Genomic DNA, 21,824 nt, shown 5'->3' with positions numbered 1-21,824 from the left:
AACAAAAAATTAAATCTTTTTTACCCGACATGTGGCCGGTGTTGGTGAGGTCACTTCCTTTTATCTGCGGAAAGCAGAGGACGGTGTGGCCCTCTACTGCCCGCATCCTCCTTGCTGATGACACTGTCCCATGCGTGACCCAATGGGAATACGCCACCATCTCTGTTCATAGTTTTGTGTCCGCGTCTCCTTATTTCTATCGCTTCCTTGATCCATCTTTTGTAGGACAGTGTCATCAGCCAGGAGGACAGAGGGAAGTAGAGGGCCACACCGTCCTCTGCTGCCCACGGATAAAAGGAAGTGACGCCACCAACACTGGCCATCTCTGACGATGGCTAGAGATACTAGCTGAAACATGTCAGGTTACTTTATTTTTTTACCAAACTGTGTAAAAAAAAAAAAGAACAAGAAAATGGATCACGATGACACGCAACAAACACACAAAAGAGAAAAAAATTAGGGGGGCACCGATCTATCGGCCCCGATCTCGGGTTTTTATCAAGATCTGTGATCGGCCAAAAACTGCAATCGGTGCACCCCTAGTTCATGTTAAAGCAAACCATTGCTATAGAATTATTTGGGACAGGTGTGTCAAAACAGCCCAAGGGCCCCCCTCTTTGTGGCCCCCAGCCCGAGGGCCCCCCTTTTGTGCTCCCAGCCCGAGGGCCCCCTCTTTGTGCCCCCAACATACCTGACTGACTTGTTACAGCTGTACGTACCAATGAGCGCACTGATGGTGCTTTGCATACCCTCAATGAATTATAAAATGAGGGGGGAGTGTGTTTTTGTACATGTGGTGCCTGTTTTGTGGAAGGCCTTACCTCTCACGATCCGCCAGTCAACACCTATTGCGGCTTCAAGTCACGATTGAAAACACACTTTTATGATCTGGCTTTTACATCATGAATTGTTTATTAATGTATTGCGTTTAGTTGTTATTATTCATTTTAATTGGGTTTTATTCATGTTTTAGAATAGTCATTTTGGCGGTTTTAGCTGTTTTATCCTTAGCTGTGTTTATGATACGATGCATGTTTCAGTACTTCTTTTTGTACTGTATGTAAGGCGCTATGGTCTGCTCTCATGCCGTATTGAAATGCACTTGAAAATAAAGTGGTACAGTAAAATCATTATCGGAAAATAAATCGGCATTGGCAAGTCGTTTTTCTCAAGTTCGGTGATTGGCCAAAAACTGCAATCGGTGCACCCCTAGAAAAACTATACTGTTATTTATAAAGTACATTTTTTGCGTCTGTTAAAAATGTATCTGAAACTTGTGTGTTTGGAAAATGTAAATAAATCTCTAAACATAATAATATGCAGCAATTCTTACATTTTAAAGTAAATTTCTCTGAACACAAAAGAGGTCTGATGTCGCTGTAAATTTACTTAAACATATTCAAAAGGCTCCGTCATGCTCTGTTAAGACAATACAAATATTATGTAAATGTTTTAAAACAGCTGCCTGTTTTGGTCTAAGTAAAATGTCCAAAAGTATCCTCTAAAACTGCGTAATAGCGGAGTTTTTGTACTTCTGCTTAAGTCCTTAAAGCTAAATTAAGCCCATAAGAAAAAAAAACATAATTGTTTAATGGACTCTGTAAAGTACCGTGGAGCATGAAACCAAAATTACAAAGGTTTTTAGGTGTGGAGCAAAACCACAGATCGTGATAAGATCTAGACAAAAGTTTCCCAACATTCCCATTTCCATGATGCAGCTGGAACCAGGTGCACTGACCTCTAAGGGTGTGCTCTGTGGAACCTCTCTGAGGATCACGATGCATCGGTTCTGATTGGGTCGAACCTTCTCGCCCTTCTCATCCACCTGGACCAATGGCAGAGCTGGAGGGAGACACGATGCAATTAAAAAATTAAGAGGTTTAGATATGTGCTCAGCCAGGGGCGATTCTAGCATCAGAGGTTTAGGGACGCTGAGCACCCAGAGATCTGCCCAGTCAGACAAGATACATTTCAACATTTTAACACAATTTCTTTCTCACATTTATGAAAAAACAAAAACACTGTTTTCACTAATAAAATCACAGTTTAACATCACAATCTACATGGTTAACAGATTCTGCTGCCAACACTGTATCAGAATCTGGTCCAGGTTTAGAGTCTAGATCAGTGGTTCCCAATCTTCTATCCTTGAGGATCCTGTAAGGTAACCTCACAATCTCAGCACAACATGTTCTAGTAGAAGAAGAAGGGGAAGAAGAAATTATCTTTTGTAAATCACTTCTCAAGATAAAAACCACGAGGCACTTGTATGTGCTGACCCCCTTGGTGGATCACAGACCCCAGGTTGGGAACCACTGGTCCAGGTTGTAGTTTTAAAATATGAGCAGATTAAAGACGCTCAATGAGTGGAAACAGTGGTTGGAGATGCCCTTTAATATTTAGAAACCTGAAATTGAAGCCTATTTTTAACTTTGTCTGAATTTTCCACAATAGAATAACACTAAAAGTACCAGTAATATTTTTTGATCAGTGTATTCTTATTTTCACTCAATTTTCCACTAATATCAACTTCCCATACAAAAATAAAAACTTTTTAGATATTTTTTTAAAACAGTTTCAACAGTAACGAGTGTAATAAATCCTGTTTATACCCAACATTGTTGTCGTTTATTTGACTTTATAGTAGCAGGCTTTTATTTTATAATATTTACAACATCTGAACCTAAATCCCATCATGACTCACTTTTATGAATGGAGTTTAATAAACTAAAGTTAAAGCTCTAGCTATGCTCGTCCACATTAGCAGACATTCAGACATGGAACCGACAAGCTTTGGCTGATGATAAATAAAAGTAAAAGCTACAGTAGAATTTTTGACATGACTTAAAGAGCAGTCACTCCCAAATCAACTTTTTTTCTGATAAACTGTATAAATGCGTGTCTAATCGTGCTGCAGACAAACAAGTAGTTAATAGTTTTGCGCTTTACTGCATTTTAGTTAAAATTTTCATTTTCTGCCTAAAACTGTCAGTGTTGCGCCGTTGTCGGGTAAGAACTCTGCACTGCATTTGAATTTAAATCTGCCATCACTATTGGCTAAGAGGTACCCTAAAACGTTAACTGGTACCATATGATGTCACAATGTCATTGTGAGCCTGTGTGTGTGTGTGTGTATTTGTTAGCGGCTCCGCCCTCTTGGTCTGCTAGGCAACAGCATTTGTTGCATTTTTCAAATAGGAAGTGGGAGTTGAGTAATATGATAAATGACCCACACTTGTATAGCGCCTCTCAGAGTAAGGACTCCAAAGCGCTTTACACTACAGTGTATCATTCATCCAGTCACACACACACACATTCACACACTGATGGTGATGAGCTACGATGTAGCCACAGCTGCCCTGGGGCGCACTGACAGAGGTGAGGCTGCCAAGCACTGGCGCCACCGGTCCCTCCGACCACCACCAGCAGGCAAGGTGGATTAAGTGTCTTGCCTAAGGACACAACAGCAGAATTCTCTAGCCGGAGCCGGGATCAAACCTGCAACCTTCCGATTACTGGACAACCCGTTGAGCTACTGCTGCCCATAATACTCTGGTAGGGGATGACTTGCTCTTTAGGTAGATGTGGAGGAAAATGTGAAAAACTCAAATAAAAACTAATTTTTACTGCCAGATGTCATATGCGCCAGGATCCTCTGGAGGTTTCTACCTGTTAAAAGGGAGTTTTCCTCTCCACTATCGCTGCATGCTTGCTTAGCATGAGGATTGCTGTAAAGACTCTTGACACTAGTCAGTGACTCGATGCAACCTGCTGGGTTCCTTATTTAGGAAACTTTTTACTGATTGGCTTAATGACCTGACCTGTATTGGAATGTTTACTATGTGAAGTGCCTTGAGACGACTCGTCGTGATTTGGTGCTATATAAGTAAACTTGAATAGAATTGTGTATCATAATCAGGATAATTATGTCTGAATTAAACAAACATAATAAAGTAGATCACATCTGCACTGTTCCTTTCATTTCATTAAAAAAAAAGCTGCAATAAAAAATAAACACCTGCAACTAATTTATGAAGTTGACTGACAGTGACATGGTGTTTATGTACGTGCACACAGGCCGTGCACACATCACGAGCCAACAAACAAAAACCAAGGCATCGAGCCAGAAAGATTTAATTCAGGTAATAAATCAATTGTGTAAAAATCAAACAGCATTAGGTAAGATTGCTGCTCACACTTCAACGTCTCCAGGGAAATCAGCCTCCTCCACTTGCTGAGTCTGATGTGACTGGTCTACTCACAACGCATTTTCATTTACTCACATCGTAAAATGTCCACGATCAGATCCACGTCAGTGCTGAGCTTTTTGACGTGATCCAGGTTGGCCACTGTGACGATTGGCACATACTGGTCACTGTCCATCTGGGAGATGAGGTACATGTCACTGGCCAGGTTCTCCCTGAGGAACAACAGGAACAAGACACGGTGAGGAATAATCAGAGACAGCACAGGCACGTCCTCGCCCAGTCCAATCCTCGCCACGGAGACGTTCCACACTTCATCAGAACCTTTGCACATTTTCACAGACACTAAAAGCCTTTAAGGACCAACGATTTAATGTTCTACCTTCAGAAGGACATTAAAAAACTTCTACAAAGTTATTTTCCATTATAGTTTTATTTCTCAAAACTACAAGGCTCACTGATCCATCCTCAGAACGAACATAAAACATTAGCTAAATACCTGCTGGTGGTTATTAAAGTTCAAGGCTAAGTTGGTACAGTGTGATATATTTATTTATAATAAACACACGCGTTTACAGCAGAGGGATTAAGGATTTTTATATGTTATACCTATTATCGTCTCAGTCAAGCTAAACAGAAATCTTGCTGTGTTTAGTGACATAAATGTTTTCATTTTTCGTGTTTTAATACCAGGAACCCTGTGTGGGTAACACGTGTGTGCTTTTAACCGTTGCCCTTTACCAACCTCACCTACCTGCTGTACACCTGACTGCTTCCCTTAGAAACTCTAAATGTCTCCACAAAGGAAAGTAAGTAAATTGTATTTAAATAGTACTCATCACAAAGTGCTCCACATAGATCAAAACAAAATAAAACAAACAGCAAAGGTTTCTGATCCATTAACAAAGAACCTCTGGTTTCTTTTAAATTCTTTGTTTTTTTTAGGCTGTCTGTGTGCATTTAGACAAAACTAATGCATATTTGAGATTATCTGATTTCATGTTAATGACTTTTTCAAATACTCAAAAAAGCTTAAATAAAAACTCTTAATTTCCACACAAGTTTCAAAAACTAAAGAGTTAAAAAGTGTTGCATGGGTAAAAGGCTGAATTTGTACTAAAAGAACCGACCCAGGAACCGTTGTGTATCGAGCGGTGAGCAGATGTATTTGACGGATTTGCGTGTGGCCATCCAGCCATCGGGTTTCCAGAGCTGCAGGCAGATGCCGTTCCTGGAGGACACCAACAGCTGATAACAGACCAGCGTGGACCCTCAAGGTTTAATGAAACTAAATTATAATAAAGTGCAGCAGAAAAGCAGCTATTCTGCTGTTTCAGGACAGGATTTCACACAAACCCTCTCGTCGACAGCTCGGAGGCTCTGTAATGGTCACGCTGAGGAGACGTTTTCTTGTTGTGGTTGGCTATATATATGCTTCTCTCCATTAACTCATTCACTGCCAATGACGACAAAAGTCGTCATTTGCCATTTTTTTACTGTTTGGGCATCGGAACGAGCCCCCGCACCGAGAGAACAAACATCTCAGCTCTAAAGCCGATCTTCATACGCATATGTCACACGTCACATGATCAGGAAGCAGAAAATCCGTGTGTTAGTAGATCGTTTTGGGCCGCGCCAGTAAAAAAACGTGAGGCGCGAACCAGAAAAGCTTCTGCCGATCACATTTCAACAACGGATTATGAAAGAATGGATAAAGCTGGAAACACGTGGATTCTTCCTCATGTAAGAGGTGAGTCTCCTCTTTGTTTTGGCGTCGACATCATCCTAGCGCGCAATGTTCTGTGACTCTTAAAAAAACAGTAAAATCAGTGAGAAATGCCGGCAGCGAAGGGCTTCAGCGAATGCGTAGAGTAAAACCTTGAGAGTAGAGTGGAAAATCCTTCAACCACGTTTCCTCTGCAGGTTTCTGATAATAGTCCGAGGTTTAGAGGTAAACTTATTTTAGTGACTACTTATGAAACTTATGGAAACATAAACGTGTTAGTATTTAGATCTGACATCACAGCAAACAACCTCTCACATCAAGAGTCTTTCCCACTTTGCTGACTGGTTTAAAGCACAAACTTTAGCTGGAATCAGTAAAAATTAAGCTCACCTGGACAAACAGAACTCCAGGGTCTTCTTCAGATGCTCCCTTAGGCCCTCCTGGGTGTTGTCAGGCTGGGAATCACTTCCTGTTGGGTAAGAATTAGGAAAATAAAGCCTCAAGATCTGAATAACACTAAAAAAGAACATCGAGCTGAACAAAATATTAGATGGATGGAAATAAAAAGTGATAGAGAAAAGCCAATGTTTAACACTAGTGGAGAGATGGTAAAAAATATGGTTTTATTCTTGTATAAAAATTTGTTAAATATAAATTCCCTCTGTGGTCCCATTAAAACATCTATAACCAAGCACCAATGTGAAAATCTGTTACTTTAAAAGATTTAAATAATTCTCCCATTCAGTGCTTGTTCCGTTTATTATTCTACCGTCTCCATCCCTGATTTAGGCAACCAGAGCAGACATTTAGCAAGGCTGAACCTCCACCATAACTGCTGTGTTGAATGCTTCGCTCCTCTTGCTGGGTTGTCAACATTTCTGTCAAACGGAGAGCTCTAAAGCCTGCCGCACAATCTGCTGAGCAAACGGCCTCGAATGACCATTTGCTCAGCAGATTGCTCGCCACGTGTGCCTGATTTTCACTGAATTTTCCGCCTCACGCTGAAGCCAAATATCTGACCAGTCAGATATTTTCCGCCTCACGGGGGGTAGAAATTTGCCGTGTGCACACTACGTGAGCTGCCGGCTGAGCTGAACTATTCTAGTGGCCAATCAAAACGCGTTCTCTGATCACATGATTCCAAGATGGCAGGTCCCTGTCTACATGTCAGAAAATAAACAAAACGGACACGGAGCTGGAAACGGAAGGAATACCTATACTTTTTGTGTTGATGAAGCGCCGCCGCCACCAGCATTTGAAGGTTAGGAAAGTATGTGTACAGTGGCTGGAAAGAAGGGCGAGATGAAGAGTTTATGCCAATCTACTCCAAGAGATACACCTGGAAGACCCAGAATCCTTCCGACAGTACCACCGCCTGGATCCTTCGAGAGGGTAATGGAAACAGTGGGCCCATCGATCCGCAAGGTAGTTTTGCTTATTTTTCAGACATGCAGACAGGGCAGGGGGCTGCATCTGAATACATCTTGGGGTCATGTGAGCGGAGATTGGCCACTAGAATATTTCAGCTCAGTCAGCAGCTCAGTAGTGGGCACACGGTGAGTTTCTACCCCCGTGAGGCGGAAAATATCTGACTGGTCAGATATTCGGCTCAGCGTCTCGTGAGGCGGAAAATTCAATGAAAATCAGGTGCACACGGCGAGCAATCTGCTGAGCAAATGGTCATTCGAGGCCGTTTGCTCAGCAGATTGCTCTAGTGCGCGGCAGGCTTAAGAGATAAAAGTCTGGTAACAATACAGTCTGAAACGGGCCAATCAGATTTAATGTTGCAAGATAAAATGACAAATAGCTCTTAAGCACTCACCTTTGTCCTGAGCACAAATTAAAGAATGAACGAGCACTTCTCCTCACATGAACCAATCTCATTTCCATCACTTGTAAAGTAAAATTGGGATGCTAGCATGGCTAGACAGCTGGTTCAAGGCCAATTACATGTACATGATTTATCTGTTTAATCAGAACCAGCTGCCTCGGCTATGACCACAAACACACAATCACTGCTTTTATTTTCTACTCTGGAACCATCAGAAACAACCTTCATCATGTCCATCACTGCAGACTAGTCACACACACACACACACAACCTCCCAACACAACCAGCCCACCTGTGCACCCGGGCTCGGGGTATTCTGTGTAGGCGGGATCGGAGCACTCCAGTGTGACGGAGGCAACGGAGGCCGGCTCGGCCAGCATTACTGGTTCTGGTGGAGGCTCATCTGGGTCAGTTAGCAGAGTCTCCTTGTAAGCTTTGTCCTCACTGGCTTCAAAGCCTGTGGCAATAGACAAGGGATCAGAATCATTAATGAAGGTGACATGATGTCAAAAGCCACTTACACTCAGATCAATAAATCTACATCAAATTCAGAAGTTATGGTGCTGTGTTGTTCTTCAATAAAACTAAATCCTGTGTGCAAAAAACTTTCAGCTATTCACACCATTAAAGTTAATATATGCAATAATGGAATGGGATGGGTCGCAAGCTCCATCTCGCAGCGCTCCATCTCGCAGCGCTCCATCTCGCAGCGCTCCTCCATGAGAACGGGGGAGGGGGGTTGCTCCTCTGTGAGAGCGGGGGTGGGGGGTTTGCACACATTCCGCTGCTGTTTCTCACCAATATCAGCTGATGGAGGGCTCTAGTTTCATTGCGCCATTCATGGCAGTGGACACGGTAGGGTCGGGGAGGGGGGCGGGGCGGGGCATAACGCTTAGCCTGGCGGGTGGGCAAGCAAAGCCTGGTGGGCCACCAGGCTTATAAACGTTGGGGGAAACACTGAAATGCTGTTGCCTAGCAGACCGAGAGGGCGGAGCCTCTAACAAATACACACACACAAATACAAACACACACCGACATTGTGACATCATATGGTACCAGCTAACGTTCTAGGGTACCTCTTAGCCAATAGTGATGGCAGATTTAAATTCGACTGAAGTGCAGAGTTGTTACCTGTTGGAGTTGTACGACACTGAGTTTTAGGCAGAAAATTAAATTTTTAACTAAAATGCACTAAAGTACAAAACTACTGACTACACGTGTCTGCAGCACGATTAGACACGCATTTATATACAGTGGTGTGAAAAACTATTTGCCCCCTTCCTGATTTCTTATTCTTTTGCATGTTTGTCACACAAAATGTTTCTGATCACCAAACACATTTAACCATTAGTCAAAGATAACACAAGTAAACACAAAATGCAGTTTTGAAATGATGGTTTTTATTATTTAGGGAAAGAACAAAATCCAAACCTACATTGCCCTGTGTGAAAAAGTAATTGCCCCCCTTATTAAAAAATAATCCAACTGTGGTGTTTCACACCTGAGTTCAATTTCTGTAGCCACCCCCAAGCCTGATTACTGCCACACCTGTTTCAATCAAGAAGTCACTTAAATATGAGCTGCCTGACACAGAGAAGTAGACCAAAAGCACCTCAAAAGCTAGATCATGCCAAGATCCAAAGAAATTCAAGAACAAATGAGAACAAAAGTAAATGAGATCTACCAGCCTGGTAAAGGCAAGCCCCCACAATGCGGCTCAGAAATAGGTCTCAACCCGGAAGTACAAAAAATTGCAGTTCCACCCTCATCCGCTGGGGGCTGGTGTCAGAAGTGAGCAGATCCTCATCGACTCCCATGTTAAAAATACCAATTTCACAGCAGAAATAAACATGTTTACAGCCTGGTACCAAAACACGTTTTTGGTTTAAATGATCTAGTTTACACTCATGACAACTCTGAGGGGGGTGAATTTTTTTCTCACTCTTCTGTTTAAGTGTATTAAAAGCCTAAAACTCTGTATAATTAATGAGCATCAGACCCATGTGACCACAGAGCTAGCTCCGTGGAAAGGCCTCAGTAGAGCCTCGGTCTGGCCTGGAAACTGTTCCGGGATTTTGAGTCTCTGTGTGTGTGTATTCTGTTTTGGATATTTTTTGTGCAATTGTTGGACAAAATGACTTGCTGTGGCATTAATTGCACTAATAGAGCGTCCAAGGAGTCTCCACTTCATTTTTTTCGGTAAGTAAAATTATATTTATGTATTTTAGGTCACTGCCGAGATGAGCTTAGATTTTAACATGTACTGTTTAACCATGAAATTTAAATGTAATAGGGTAAAACCCAGTGCATTTAACATAATGCTGCACTTTAGAAAATGGGTTGAAATATAATATGTTGGTGGAGCTGGGTTCCGACTATCGGCTTGTGGAGCTCTCGGGAGACCGATGTTTTCCACCCGTTCTCCCCTACCCGCAGCTCGGCGCATCTCTGTCTGATCGCGGCTTGTTTGCTGCGCGGGCTGACGGCTTGTGGAGCTCTGGGATGGAAACCTTTCCACCTGGTTCTCCCCAGCGGCAGCTCTGCGCATCTCAGATCGCAGCGGCGCTCGTCTGCTGTGCGGCTGCCGGCTTGTGGAGGTCTCGGAGACCTCTGTGTTCCACCCGGTTTTACCCAGCAGTCAGCCCAGCGTATCTCTGACTCAGAAGCTCTGGTGTTGTGCACAGTTAACTCCGGTTGTAGCTAGGTTGCTACCTCCGTTAGCTTAGCTCCCACCTCCGCATTAGCTTTGGGTTAGCTTCAGGTTAGCTTGTAGCTAGTTCGACCGGCTGTCGTCAGTTGATCCCAGCCTTACAGCCCCACCCTCAGCTCCTCCTCTCTTCCCTTTTATGGAATTGTCTGGACTTGACGGAACCTGTGACACGGTCAAAATGGCGGTGGTGGCCACCTCCCATTTTAGTACAAAAACTTATTATTGGAGCCTATGGAAACCCATTGTCCATATATGTATGTCGATGGGTAAAGGTTATAAAGCCATTTCTAAAGCTTTGGGACTCCAGCGAACCACAGTGAGAGCCATTATCCACAAATGGCAACAACATGGAACAGTGGTGAACCTTCCCAGGAGTGGGCGGCCGACCAAAATTATCGCAAGAGCGCAGAGACAACTCATCCGAGAGGTCACAAAAGACCCCAGGACAACTTCTAAAGAACTGCAGGCCTCACTTGCCTCAATTAAGGTCAGTGTTCACGAATCCACCATAAGAAAGAGATGATTGCCAAGACTTTTGGGAAAATACCTTGTGGACTGATGAGACAAAAGTTGAACTTTTTGGAAGGCAAATGTCCCGTTACATCTGGCGTAGAAGTAACACAGCATTTCAGACAAAGAACATCATACCAACAGTAAAATATGGTGGTGGTAGTGTGATGGTCTGGGGTTGTTTTGCTGCTTCAGGAACTGGAAGGCTTGCTGTGATAAATGGAACCATGAATTCTACTGTCTACCAAAACATCCTGAAGGAGAATGTCCAGCCATCTGTTCGTCAACTAAAGCTGAAGCGATCTTGGGTGCTGCAGCAGGACAATGACCCAAAACACACCAGCAAATCCAACTTTGAATGGCTGAAGAACAACAAAATGAAGACTTTGGAGTGGCCTAGTCAAAGTCCTGACCTGAATCCTATTGAGATGCTATGGCATGACCTTAAAAAGGCGGTTCATGCTAGAAAACCCTGAAATAAAGCTGAATTACAACAATTCTGCAAAGATGAGTGGGCCAGAATTCCTCCAGAGCTCTGTAAAAGACTCGTAGCAAGTTATCGCAAACGCTTGATTGCAGTTATTGCTGCTAAGGGAGGTCCAACCAGTTATTAGGTTCAGGGGGCAATTACTTTTTCACACAGGGCAATGTAGGTTTGGATTTTGTTCTCTCCCTAAATAATAAAAACCATCATTTCAAAACTGCATTTTGGGTTTACTTGTGTTATCTTTGACTAATGGTTAAATGTGTTTGGTGATCAGAAACATTTTGTGTGACAAACATGCAAAAGAATAAGAAATCAGGAAGGGGGCCAATAGTTTTTCACACCACTGTAGTTTATCAGAAAAAAATGTTGATTTGGGGGTGACTTGCTCTTTAAAGTAGTCACTGAAGACAAACTATTTAGCCCATAACTTATAGTCCGAGTTTGTCTGCCTGCAGGTTTTTCTTTTTTAGAATAAGAAAAGCATTGAGGGCAGCGACAACGACGTGTTTTACCCTGAAGACAAACTCATAATAAGCCTGATCCATCACAGACATGATATTAATGACCCAACAACACCGGGTCGGTCTTCTCAAATAAATTTTACATGAATGTCCTCCTGAAGGCAGGAGATGAAATAGGTCAAGATGTCAGAGTCCAGCCCTGCTAATCGATAGCTTTTGTTTCCTCAGCAGATCCTGGCTGCTCTCGTCTGCACACATTAAAGTGAACGATTACGGTCGTTTGTGTCCGGGGAACAGCTACGCTGATCAGAATATTCATGCATCATATTAAATTAAGCATGAATGTTTAAAGAGGCCCTTTTCACATGACAAATGCGACTAGAGTGAAGTCAGAATAATAAATAACAGCTGGCGGTCTTAATGTTTCACCTGAATCCTCAGGTTTTTATCAGACGCCTGCTATTGTCGTTGTTTTAAAATGAAGATGTGTCTGTAGAGGACATCTCCCAGTGACACGTGCTTTAATGTTTAAAAATTACGGTTCAAAGGAATTTACATAATACTTATTGATACTGATTTTTTACACAAACAGAAAAAACTTATTTTCCTACCTTGTTTGAAGATGTCTGTCAAACATGATGGTTCATTTATAACAGGGGTGTCAAACATACGGCCCGCGGGCCAGATACGGCCCGCAAACAGGTTAAATCCGGCCCGCGAGATGGTTGTGTAAACTTTATTTTCATACTTTACAATGTAGAGTGAAAATAAACTTATCTTTGTGAGCAAGTGTTCTCTGTAATGAGTATAAATAAAACAAAGCTGCACTCAAGGCTCACACAACAACTTGAATCACATCCTGAAGTTGGCTGCCACTCAGGATGTGACTTCTGATATTGATGTGCTGGTGAAAGCTAAAAGATGTAAAGTAAAATGAGTCAAATATATTTTAAGTGCTGCATGAAACTGATCCAGCCATGTTATCTGTAAACTCTGAATCACTAATTATTTTTATTTTTTTCTCTCAAATTTTCAAGTACACTTCAGGTGTTGTACTATTTTGGATACACTGTCCTCAGGCTCCAGCTTTGTTTTATATTGATTGTATTAAAACAAAGAAAACAATCTGAAGTTGTTTTTAATTTACCGGTCCGGCCCACTTGGGACTAGATTTTCCTCAATGTGGCCCCTAAGCTAAAATGAGTTTGACACCCCTGATTTATAAAGTCCTAGGAAAGTTCCTGTGAGCCAATGTCAGAACCCTGAGACGGGCCGGTGTGAGAACCCTGAGAAAGGTCGGTGTCAGAACTTCCAACTAAAGAAGACGACCGGTGACTAAATTACAACTCGAAAATCTTTAAGTAATTTGTTACGTTTCCAACTGACAACCCGTTCCTTCTCATGTACCTTTCTGCTCAGTCAGATACAGGCTTTAGAAAGAACTCTGTTCAAATCCTAAAAATAAAAGCATGTCTGCGTTTTAAACTAAATTTAGATGTTTTAAACCCTTTTTAGTATTTATTACACTTGCATGAATATGTCCACCTCATATCAAAGAGACTGAGACAAAAAAACATGATAAAAACAACAAATGTTGAGAAATATGATGCATTTCTGGCGATAAAAAAGTTAAATGAAATTAATAAAAAGCTTTTAGCCATAAGAACGTAAAAAACTGCTGAAGTCTCACAAGTTTAATGTTCAGGGTTACAACGGTGTAATAATGATCATTGACCAAGTTTAACTTTCATTATGAGCCACAGCCAAAAGAAGCAATTCTAAGTTTAGAAATAATCTGCCAGGAGTGCATCTCAAGCGGGCGGCTGACCTTCTGGGCCGGGGTCGTCCGAACTATCGCAGCCTTCCTTCCATGGCTGCAGGGCAGCAGTTGTGGTGTCAGCAGTCTCGCTGGGGTCCAGGCTAAACATGTGGTTGGCCCATGCTTTCGCATTGGGGTTGAGGTCTGAAACCTTGGCGGATTCCTGAGAAAACACAGAGCTTTTGGTCATATTTCCATTTGGATTACATTTACAGGAAATGCTGTCAACATTTAAAACTGGATTTGTTAGTAATTATGTCAGTAAATAGGATCAAAAAGGTAGATTTCATGTGATGAAAACAAGATCACGTTTCACAATTTAAACAAGGTATAGATTAAAGGCTTAGGTCGACTTCAGCAGCAGGAAAACTCAACAATCTTATGCCGTCTGAGAAAATAAGACCAACGAGCTTCTGCTGTTCTCCACCTAAAGCAGGTGCAGATGAAGTCATTTCATATTTTAGAAGTGGGAAAAGCAACTTTAAACAAAAAAACAAAGAATTTCAGCCTTACTCCCAATGTGGACAAACAAAATATGAATTTAGGCTTTTTTGATTTTAAAGGTTTCAAAATTAAAACTTAACTCGTTTACTGCCATTGACGACTTACGTTGTCATTTTAAATCCAACCACTCACTGCCATCGCATTTTTTACGGGGCGAGTCTGGGAACGAGCCCCCGCACCGTGAGAGTAAACATCACGGCTCGAAAGCTGATCTTCACCCATGTGTGTCACGTGATCAGGAAGAAGAAAATCCATGAATTAGGAGATAGTTTTGGGACGCTGCTGTGGAAAAAAAGAGGCGCTAACTAGGCCGGGGCGATAAATCGACTTAATGAATTTATTCAAATTTTTTGCTGCAGGAGATTTAAAAAAAAAGTTTATTGAATTTTTGTGTAATAGCGCTTTTGGCCCCCCAGAGCTTCCATAGCGTTAGTTTCTCATAACCGCGACAACAACGTCACAGCATGCACACGAAACAGCAAGCAACTCCATGGCCATCGATGAGAGCAGGAAGTTTGTTCCTAAGAAGGGAATTGAACCATCCGGAACTGGTTTGGGTTCGCTGCGACGGACGTGGAGCGTGGCACTTTTATTCCAAGAGGGTGTTCATTTATTCATCTCAGAAATTAGGCTTACATTTGTCTTGCCTGGATCAAATACAAAACAAAATTGTCTTTAAGGTGTGTTCCATTTGTACTTATTACTATTCTTAATAACTGAGGGGGAGAGAGAATCGGAAAAAAATCGTAAATCGAATTGAAAAAAAATAAAATCGGAGACTTTATTTTTAAGCCGTATCGCCCAGCCCTAGCGCTAACCGGAAAAGCTTCTGCTACTCACACTTCGACAACAGATTGTGAAAGAACGGAAGAAACTAGAAACACGGTGATTCTTCCTGCTGAAAGAAGTGAATCTACTCTTTCGTTTGACAGTTTTGGTGCTTAGATGATCATAGAGCACAATGTTCTGTGACTCTTCAAAAAACCGTATAAATGCTCAAAAACGGTGGCAGTCAGGGGTGTGTGTGTGTGTGTGTGTAGGTGTGTGTGTGTGTGTGTGTGTGTGTGTGTGTGTGTGTGTGTGTGTGTGTGTGTGTGTGTGTGTGTGTGTGTGTGTGTGTGTGTGTGTGTGTGTGTGTGTGTGTGTGTGTGTGTGTGTGTGTGTGTGTCTCGCTGGAGGTACAGAAAAACAGCTTCATTCAGGCTCGTTAACTCCATAGCATCCAGAATGATAATGAATCGCACATGCAGGAACCTTAGAGGCTCTTCCTAATGGTAGGCATGCTTTTGAGCCAGCCTATAAGTCAGCAGTGAGCGTGTCAGCCCTGTTCACCTCCAGACATACCTCCTCAAGAGGGCTGAAAAGGCGTCCAGTTGTGCACGGGAAAATCCTCATTAAAATTACCACCAACCTCATTTTGGTGACATTCATGCATTCTCCTGTCTCAAATGCAAATTTTTGGATTATTTGGAAAAGCCTGCAGAGGCCTCGATAGAAACTAAATGCGTCATCAGGTCCTGATCCTGCCCCTGAAGCTAGTCTCAGACCTGGAACCCTCCACTCATGGAAGTAGGTCACTAATGCCCACTTTATCCTAGCTGTGGACATAGAGGGGTTGATTTCATGCTGCAGTTGAGATTATGACCTTCATGTCAGATGACCGCTTTAAACCTCCACCTGTACAAGAGTGAAGATTCTGCACTGGAGACAAAACACCGCCATAATATAAATACTTCCCATCTACAAAGATGCATGTAATGGCCAACCCAGGATATGTGTGTTAGGTGACTGATGCTTGGTAGTCCAGTGGTTAGAGTATCTGGACCACCAAAGCCAATACAACAGCAGGCCTGCCCAAGATGCTGTTGTAGGCGCGTTTTGTCGAAGCGCATGTGGGCGGAGCATCACTGAAACAAATCATTTTATTTCAGGGTACCAAGACAAACTGACAAAAATAACTCGTATTTAAGGTAAATGACATCTCAATAGTGCCAAGTAGGGCTGCAGCTATCGAATATTTTTGTAATCGAGTACTCTATCGAATATTTTTTTCGATTAATCAAGTACTCTAATAAATTACCCCTTTGTGTTTGTAAACCATTATATCAAATAGCATGTTATAATTATGAAAGACCTCTTAAAATGAGCAAGCAGTTGCCAGTTATTCTTCAAGTTTTATTCAAAATTAGTTTGCAAAACTTCAGCACTTCAACTTTACTTCACAGTAAACAAATGCCTGTGCAAAAAATAAGTACACAACCTGAGCCGATTTTCCCCTCGTGCGAGAATCTGCTAGCCTGCAAGCCAGAGGATAACTGTTGAAGTAGCGCTGCGGGCGGCTGCGGCCCAAACAGAACCAGAACCGCTCACGGCGCATGCGCAAACAGCTCGCCGGATGTTTCCCTATTAACACACGTCCGTTTTAATTTCAACACTTTTTTCTCACACAATAACAAGGATTGTCGAGAAAGCATGTTTGCCGTGGTTTTGTCAAATTATACTGATCACAAAACATTTATTTACTTTCTTTCGTTTTCCTCTCATAAATACCAGTAATCCTGCAGCAATCCCGAGGGACAACAAATATCAATAACAACACAATAAAAAGTCCGACGTTTTGTGTAAAAATGCTATTTTTTAGCACATTTTAAGTCCGACGTGTTGCTACCAGACGTACGGTGTGAGCTGAAACTGAGTGCTACAAACGAAAAAGTCGCACAGTGTCCGCAGAATATATAGCAATACAGGCTAAAATGCATTATCTTGTAGAGGCTCCGAGTCCGCTTGCAGAAGTGACATTTACAGGTGCTGCAGCACGGAGGATGTGGTGTTGTGGTAGGCTAAATCCATTTTACAGTATTTTCACTGGACTACGTTTTCCACCTTACGACGTGAAAAATGGTCCCACATCTTGACATTTTCTGTCTTTTTCGCACTCCACCGGGATCCACGTTGTCCGCCATAGCTTAAGATAAAGTTAAGTTACATTCCCTACTCGCGTGTGCGATTCAGTCCAGTGGGCATGTGCGTCACTTATTTCAGTCCGGGTGAAACATGACCACGGGCGACTGCAAAGCCATGAATTAATTAAATATGAATTAAACGAATCCTCGAGGCAGAGAATTTGACTCGAGGATTTTTTGTACTCGAATTATTCGAGGTACTCGAGGAATCGTTTCAGCCCTAGTGCCAAGGGTAATATTTTATCATATATTGTGCCTACCTTTGCTCTCAAAGGTTTAAAATAGCAAAACCTTTAAATCAGGACTGTGCTGATGTGAGCAAACAGAACAGCCTCTGCTGGAAATACTCACAGGATCAAAACAGTGACTGAGCATGCATGTCTCACAGGTTAGCAGGCTGTAACCCAGAGCCGTAGTCAGGGCTAGCGTCTCACTGAACTCGTGTGGCACAGAGGACCAAGAGTTTCCCGTCATTGCAGGTACAAAGCTCCACTGCAACCAATCCATGGGTAAAACACAAAAATAAAATACATCCAGAGGCAGGTGGAGGATTTCTGATCATTATCTTCAGAATTTGGATGTAATCGGGGGTCTCCCACCACAACGTCCATCTAAATCATTCCTGTCAGATCACAGGCAGCACCGTGCTCCGTCTGATCCAAGCTGCTGCTGCGTTGATTCAACAAATCTGATGACAGCACTGATGCTCCACTGCCCTGGTGGGCTAGGCTGACGTTGCACAAGCTGAGTGGCTGTTTGCTCCTGTTCAGCATCCGTGTCTGCTTTTGTTTTGTCACTGTTGCACTGAGTCATTTTTCCTGGAAAAGGTTTAAGCTGTACATGAGTACTGAGATGCTCTCCTGAGCACAGACGTAACCTCTGTCAACAACATTAAAGATGTGGGGCACTGAAAAAGAAAACATTTTTATGATTATTTCTGATTATAAACAGTCATTTTGAGTTTTTCATACAGGCTGAACATGAAAATAGTCTCCTACACCCATCTCCTGCATTAGCTTCTGATAAAAAGTAGACAGTGAAACTCTAATTCTATGAATGTTAATTCATTCACTGCCAATGACGACAAAAGTTGTCATTTGCATTTTTTTTTACTGTGTGGGCATCGGAACGAGCCCCCGCACCGTGAGAAAAAAACATTTCAGCTCTAAAGCCGATCTTCATCTGCATACGTCACGTGATCAGGAAGCAGAAAATCCATGTGTTAAGAGATCATTTTGGGCCACTGCTGTAAAAAAAAGTGAGGCGCAAACCGGAAAAGCTTCTGCCGATCACAATTCAACAATGGATTATGAAAGAACGGATAAAGCTCGAAGCGCGCGGATTCTTCCTGATGTAAGAAGTGAATCTCCGCTTTGTTTTGGAGTCGACATCATCCTAGCGTGCAACGTTCTGTGACTCTTAAAAAAACTGTAAAAACGGTGAAAAACGCTGGCAGCGAAGGGCTTTAGCGATCAGGAAACGTCTGGCAGCGAATGAGTTAAGTCACAGTGTGACGTAGATCTGTCAGGATTTTTTCATTCTAGAGTCTCACCGTCTACTTTTTATCAGAAGCTAATGCAGGACATAGGTGTAGGAGACTATTTTCACGCTCAGCCTGCTTGCATGTTAAAGTCAGAGTGGCCCATTATTATCAGAAATAATCATAAAAATGATTCCTCTGCTTCCCCCCCCCCCCCCCCCCCCCAGTTCCACACCTTTCATGTAAAAATAACCCACTCAAATTAAGCCAGCCGCCTCAGGACTGTTGATGGGAAAATAAAGATGCTGAGAATCCCTTTTGTCATTACTGGGGCAGCAAAATGAGACAAGATAGATGGCTCCGTCAAAGAGAAACGTGTTCGACAAGATTCAAAAAGAACAAGAGTCCCATTAAAAACACACACATATGCAGGCTGGCTGGCTGCCATAGAAACAACTGCTGATGTCACCGGATGTGTATGTACATGCGGGGCTTCGCTTGACCTTTAAAAAAATTTAATGCTCCAATGCCACAGAAGATGAAAAGGTTAGCTGCTGCACTGATTGAGAGTATTTTGTGGGGAACAGAGAAAGTAATTCATCAGGAGCAGTGGACAGAAGGGACTTACTGTGTGTCACCTGAGGACAGCTGATGTAGCTCCGGGTTTATTGCTCGGACATCCTGATGGAAGGGAATTTGCCTACACGAGCATGATGCGACAAAGAGCAACAAGGCACGAGTCAAACACGGAACAAACAAATCCAGCTGAATCTGGACTCTTGCATCTGCAAAACTGAGACTGGTCTCCCCAAATGATTAGATTTGTCCACCTGTGTGTTAGCTAAAGCTCTCAGCTGTACACAATCAGACCACAACTGGGTGTGATTTTATTCTAAGTTTGACGAAAATAAAACCTATCATTTTTTTTTACTTATAAAACAGCACATCTTCCACAGAAATATTACTTTGCCACTTTTTCCCTCATAAGTTTCCACTATATTCAAGTGAAGAGATAGCCTTTCTGTCCATCCCATAATACCAAAGCAAAAGCAAAAGCTAATGTTTGGAACACAGATCATGTCTGGAAGGTTCCGTTCAGCAAGTGGTAAAACAGTAAGCCGGGAAGGCCCTGCTCCATCCAGTTTGGCTGATTTTAACAACCTTTTTAGACAAAGTAAACAATTAACCTGGTTACCATGGCAACAGGCATGGGTTAAGCAGGAAGCTCTTCATTGTATGACTGCCCATCATTTCACAGACTGAAGAACCACCGGAAAACAATTTTTCTTTAAAGGGACTGTAAGGAAGTTTGAAGTTTTTATGCTCGCGATCGCCACTCAGGCCCAACGCGTAACTGCAGCTTCAAAAGTAAGCTTGTGCATGAGGTGTGCATGCTGTACGTGCACACTCCTTAACGAAAATAACAGCTGAGACAGTCCCGAGTGTGTCTGTGTGTGGTGGCCCGGAGAACAGAAGAACACAGCAAATTAATAAAAATAATGTGCCTCTGTCTCTGCACTTCCTCGTCGGCCGGCCGAGTGTGAGTGTGAGTGTGAGTGTGAGTGTGTGTGTGTGTGGCCCGGAGGACAGAGGACAGGAGAACAAACAGCTAATTAAATAATTTGGTTCTGTACCTTTCTCTTCAGCACAGCCGACAAAGGTTTATGATGGGTCGGTACTCCTACATGCTCAGATCATTCCCTTCCCTTGCTTGAAAAACAGTTCCAAAATGAAAGTAGAACCCACATCTTTTTTATCTGTGAATTCAGTGCCGGCGAGTCTCAAAATAAAAATATGGGCGTCTTATTACTGTAAAAAAATATATTAATGTAAAAAAGAAACTCCAAATAACAAATTATGTTCACACCAGGAATCAAACCTAGGTCATCTGCATGAAAGTCAGTCATCTTACTAGGTGAGCTAAAGCACCAGTGATATTGAATCTATCTGTAACGTTTATATCCTTGATGACAGCTGAAACAACGTCAATCCAAAGAACGGTACGGAGCAAAAATGGCTATTTTGTTGCTAATTTGCAGGAAGTATCTAGAAGAAAGTTCCACAGAAAGTAGCTAAGGGTCCTCAGAAATGTAGCTAGGTTCATCACTAGGCGTTAGGAACAGCGACAAAGTCACGGAGTTGGCACTGCCTCCCTCTCTGCTGCTAAAACTACGGATAGCAAATGCTACGAGCTATGCCTGAGCGTGAACGTGCATGAAGATGCCTGCTCGACCCGAGCAGCTCTCGTTTTCTGTGATTTTACAGAAAAACAGGCAATCACAGTAAAAATGCCAGGGCTCATTCTACAGGACCAGGGCATTGCAGGAGAATGTATGAAGAAGAAATTTATTATTTCTATACATGTTTTGACTGTCAAACTTCCTTATAGTCCCTTTAATAACCAACTATTCTTCCTCTTTGCTTCCAGCCTACAATCATAACTGGTTTGATTTGAAAACGGCTGCTAAAATTAGGTCACTGTCATTTTCTGACACATAGGTGCAGGGCATATGGTGCACTATCGGCCTCTGTGTGTGAATAGGGAATGAGGTGAAAAACAAGGGTTTGGTTGCAACCTTGGTGTTATTTTTGACCAGGACATGTCATTCAAATCCCCGGTAAATCAGGTTTGTAGGATTTCCTTTTTCCACCTTCAGAATATTGCTAAATGGTAAAATGGTAAATGGCCTGTATTTGATATAGCACCTTCTTGAGTCCTGGAACCCCCCCAAGGCACTTTACAACACAATCAGTCATTCACCCATTCACACACACACATTCACACACTGGTGGGGATGAGCTACGATGTAGCCACAGCTGCCCTGGGGCGCACTGACAGAGGCGAGGCTGCCAAGCACTGGCGCCACCGGTCCCTCCGACCACCACCAGCAGGCAAGGTGGGTTAAGTGTTAAGGGTTAAGTGTCTTGCCCAAGGACACAACAACAGCGACAGACTGAGCGGGGCTCGAACCTGAAACCTTCCGATTGCAAGGCGAGCACTTAACTCCTGTGCCACCGTCGCCCCTAAGATTAGAAGCATCCTTTCCAGGAGTGATGCTGAAAAACTAGTTCATGCATTTATTACATCAAGACTGGATTACTGTAATTCATTACTCTCAGGAAGTCCA

The 21,824-nt window shown here is 42.6% G+C and overlaps 1 protein-coding gene across 7 annotated transcripts in view; it reads right to left on the bottom strand.

Moving 5' to 3' along the window:
• larp4b (La ribonucleoprotein 4B) overlaps positions 1-21,824 on the bottom strand; it is a 57,036-nt gene that overhangs the window by 8,424 nt on the left and 26,788 nt on the right. For 5 of the 7 annotated variants that reach the window (XM_015956012.3, XM_015956013.3, XM_015956014.3 and 2 more), the window contains 5 exons: positions 13,759-13,912; positions 8,055-8,219; positions 6,322-6,400; positions 4,284-4,420; positions 1,739-1,842 (listed from right to left, as the gene is read on the bottom strand). In XM_015956012.3, coding sequence (XP_015811498.3) covers positions 1,739-1,842; positions 4,284-4,420; positions 6,322-6,400; positions 8,055-8,219; positions 13,759-13,912 — 639 coding nt within the window. Of the gene's footprint in view, positions 1-1,738; positions 1,843-4,283; positions 4,421-6,321; positions 6,401-8,054; positions 8,220-13,758; positions 13,913-17,567; positions 17,917-21,824 lie in introns of those variants that run through there. The other 2 variants (XM_054743541.2, XM_054743547.2) reach the window with 1 other exon arrangement.

Source organism: Nothobranchius furzeri, chromosome 11 (assembly GCF_043380555.1).
Source record: "Nothobranchius furzeri strain GRZ-AD chromosome 11, NfurGRZ-RIMD1, whole genome shotgun sequence".
Taxonomy (NCBI): Eukaryota; Metazoa; Chordata; class Actinopteri; order Cyprinodontiformes; family Nothobranchiidae; genus Nothobranchius; species Nothobranchius furzeri.
The sequence above is the reverse complement of the archived record's forward strand: the minus strand, read 5'-3'. Positions and strand labels throughout refer to the sequence as shown.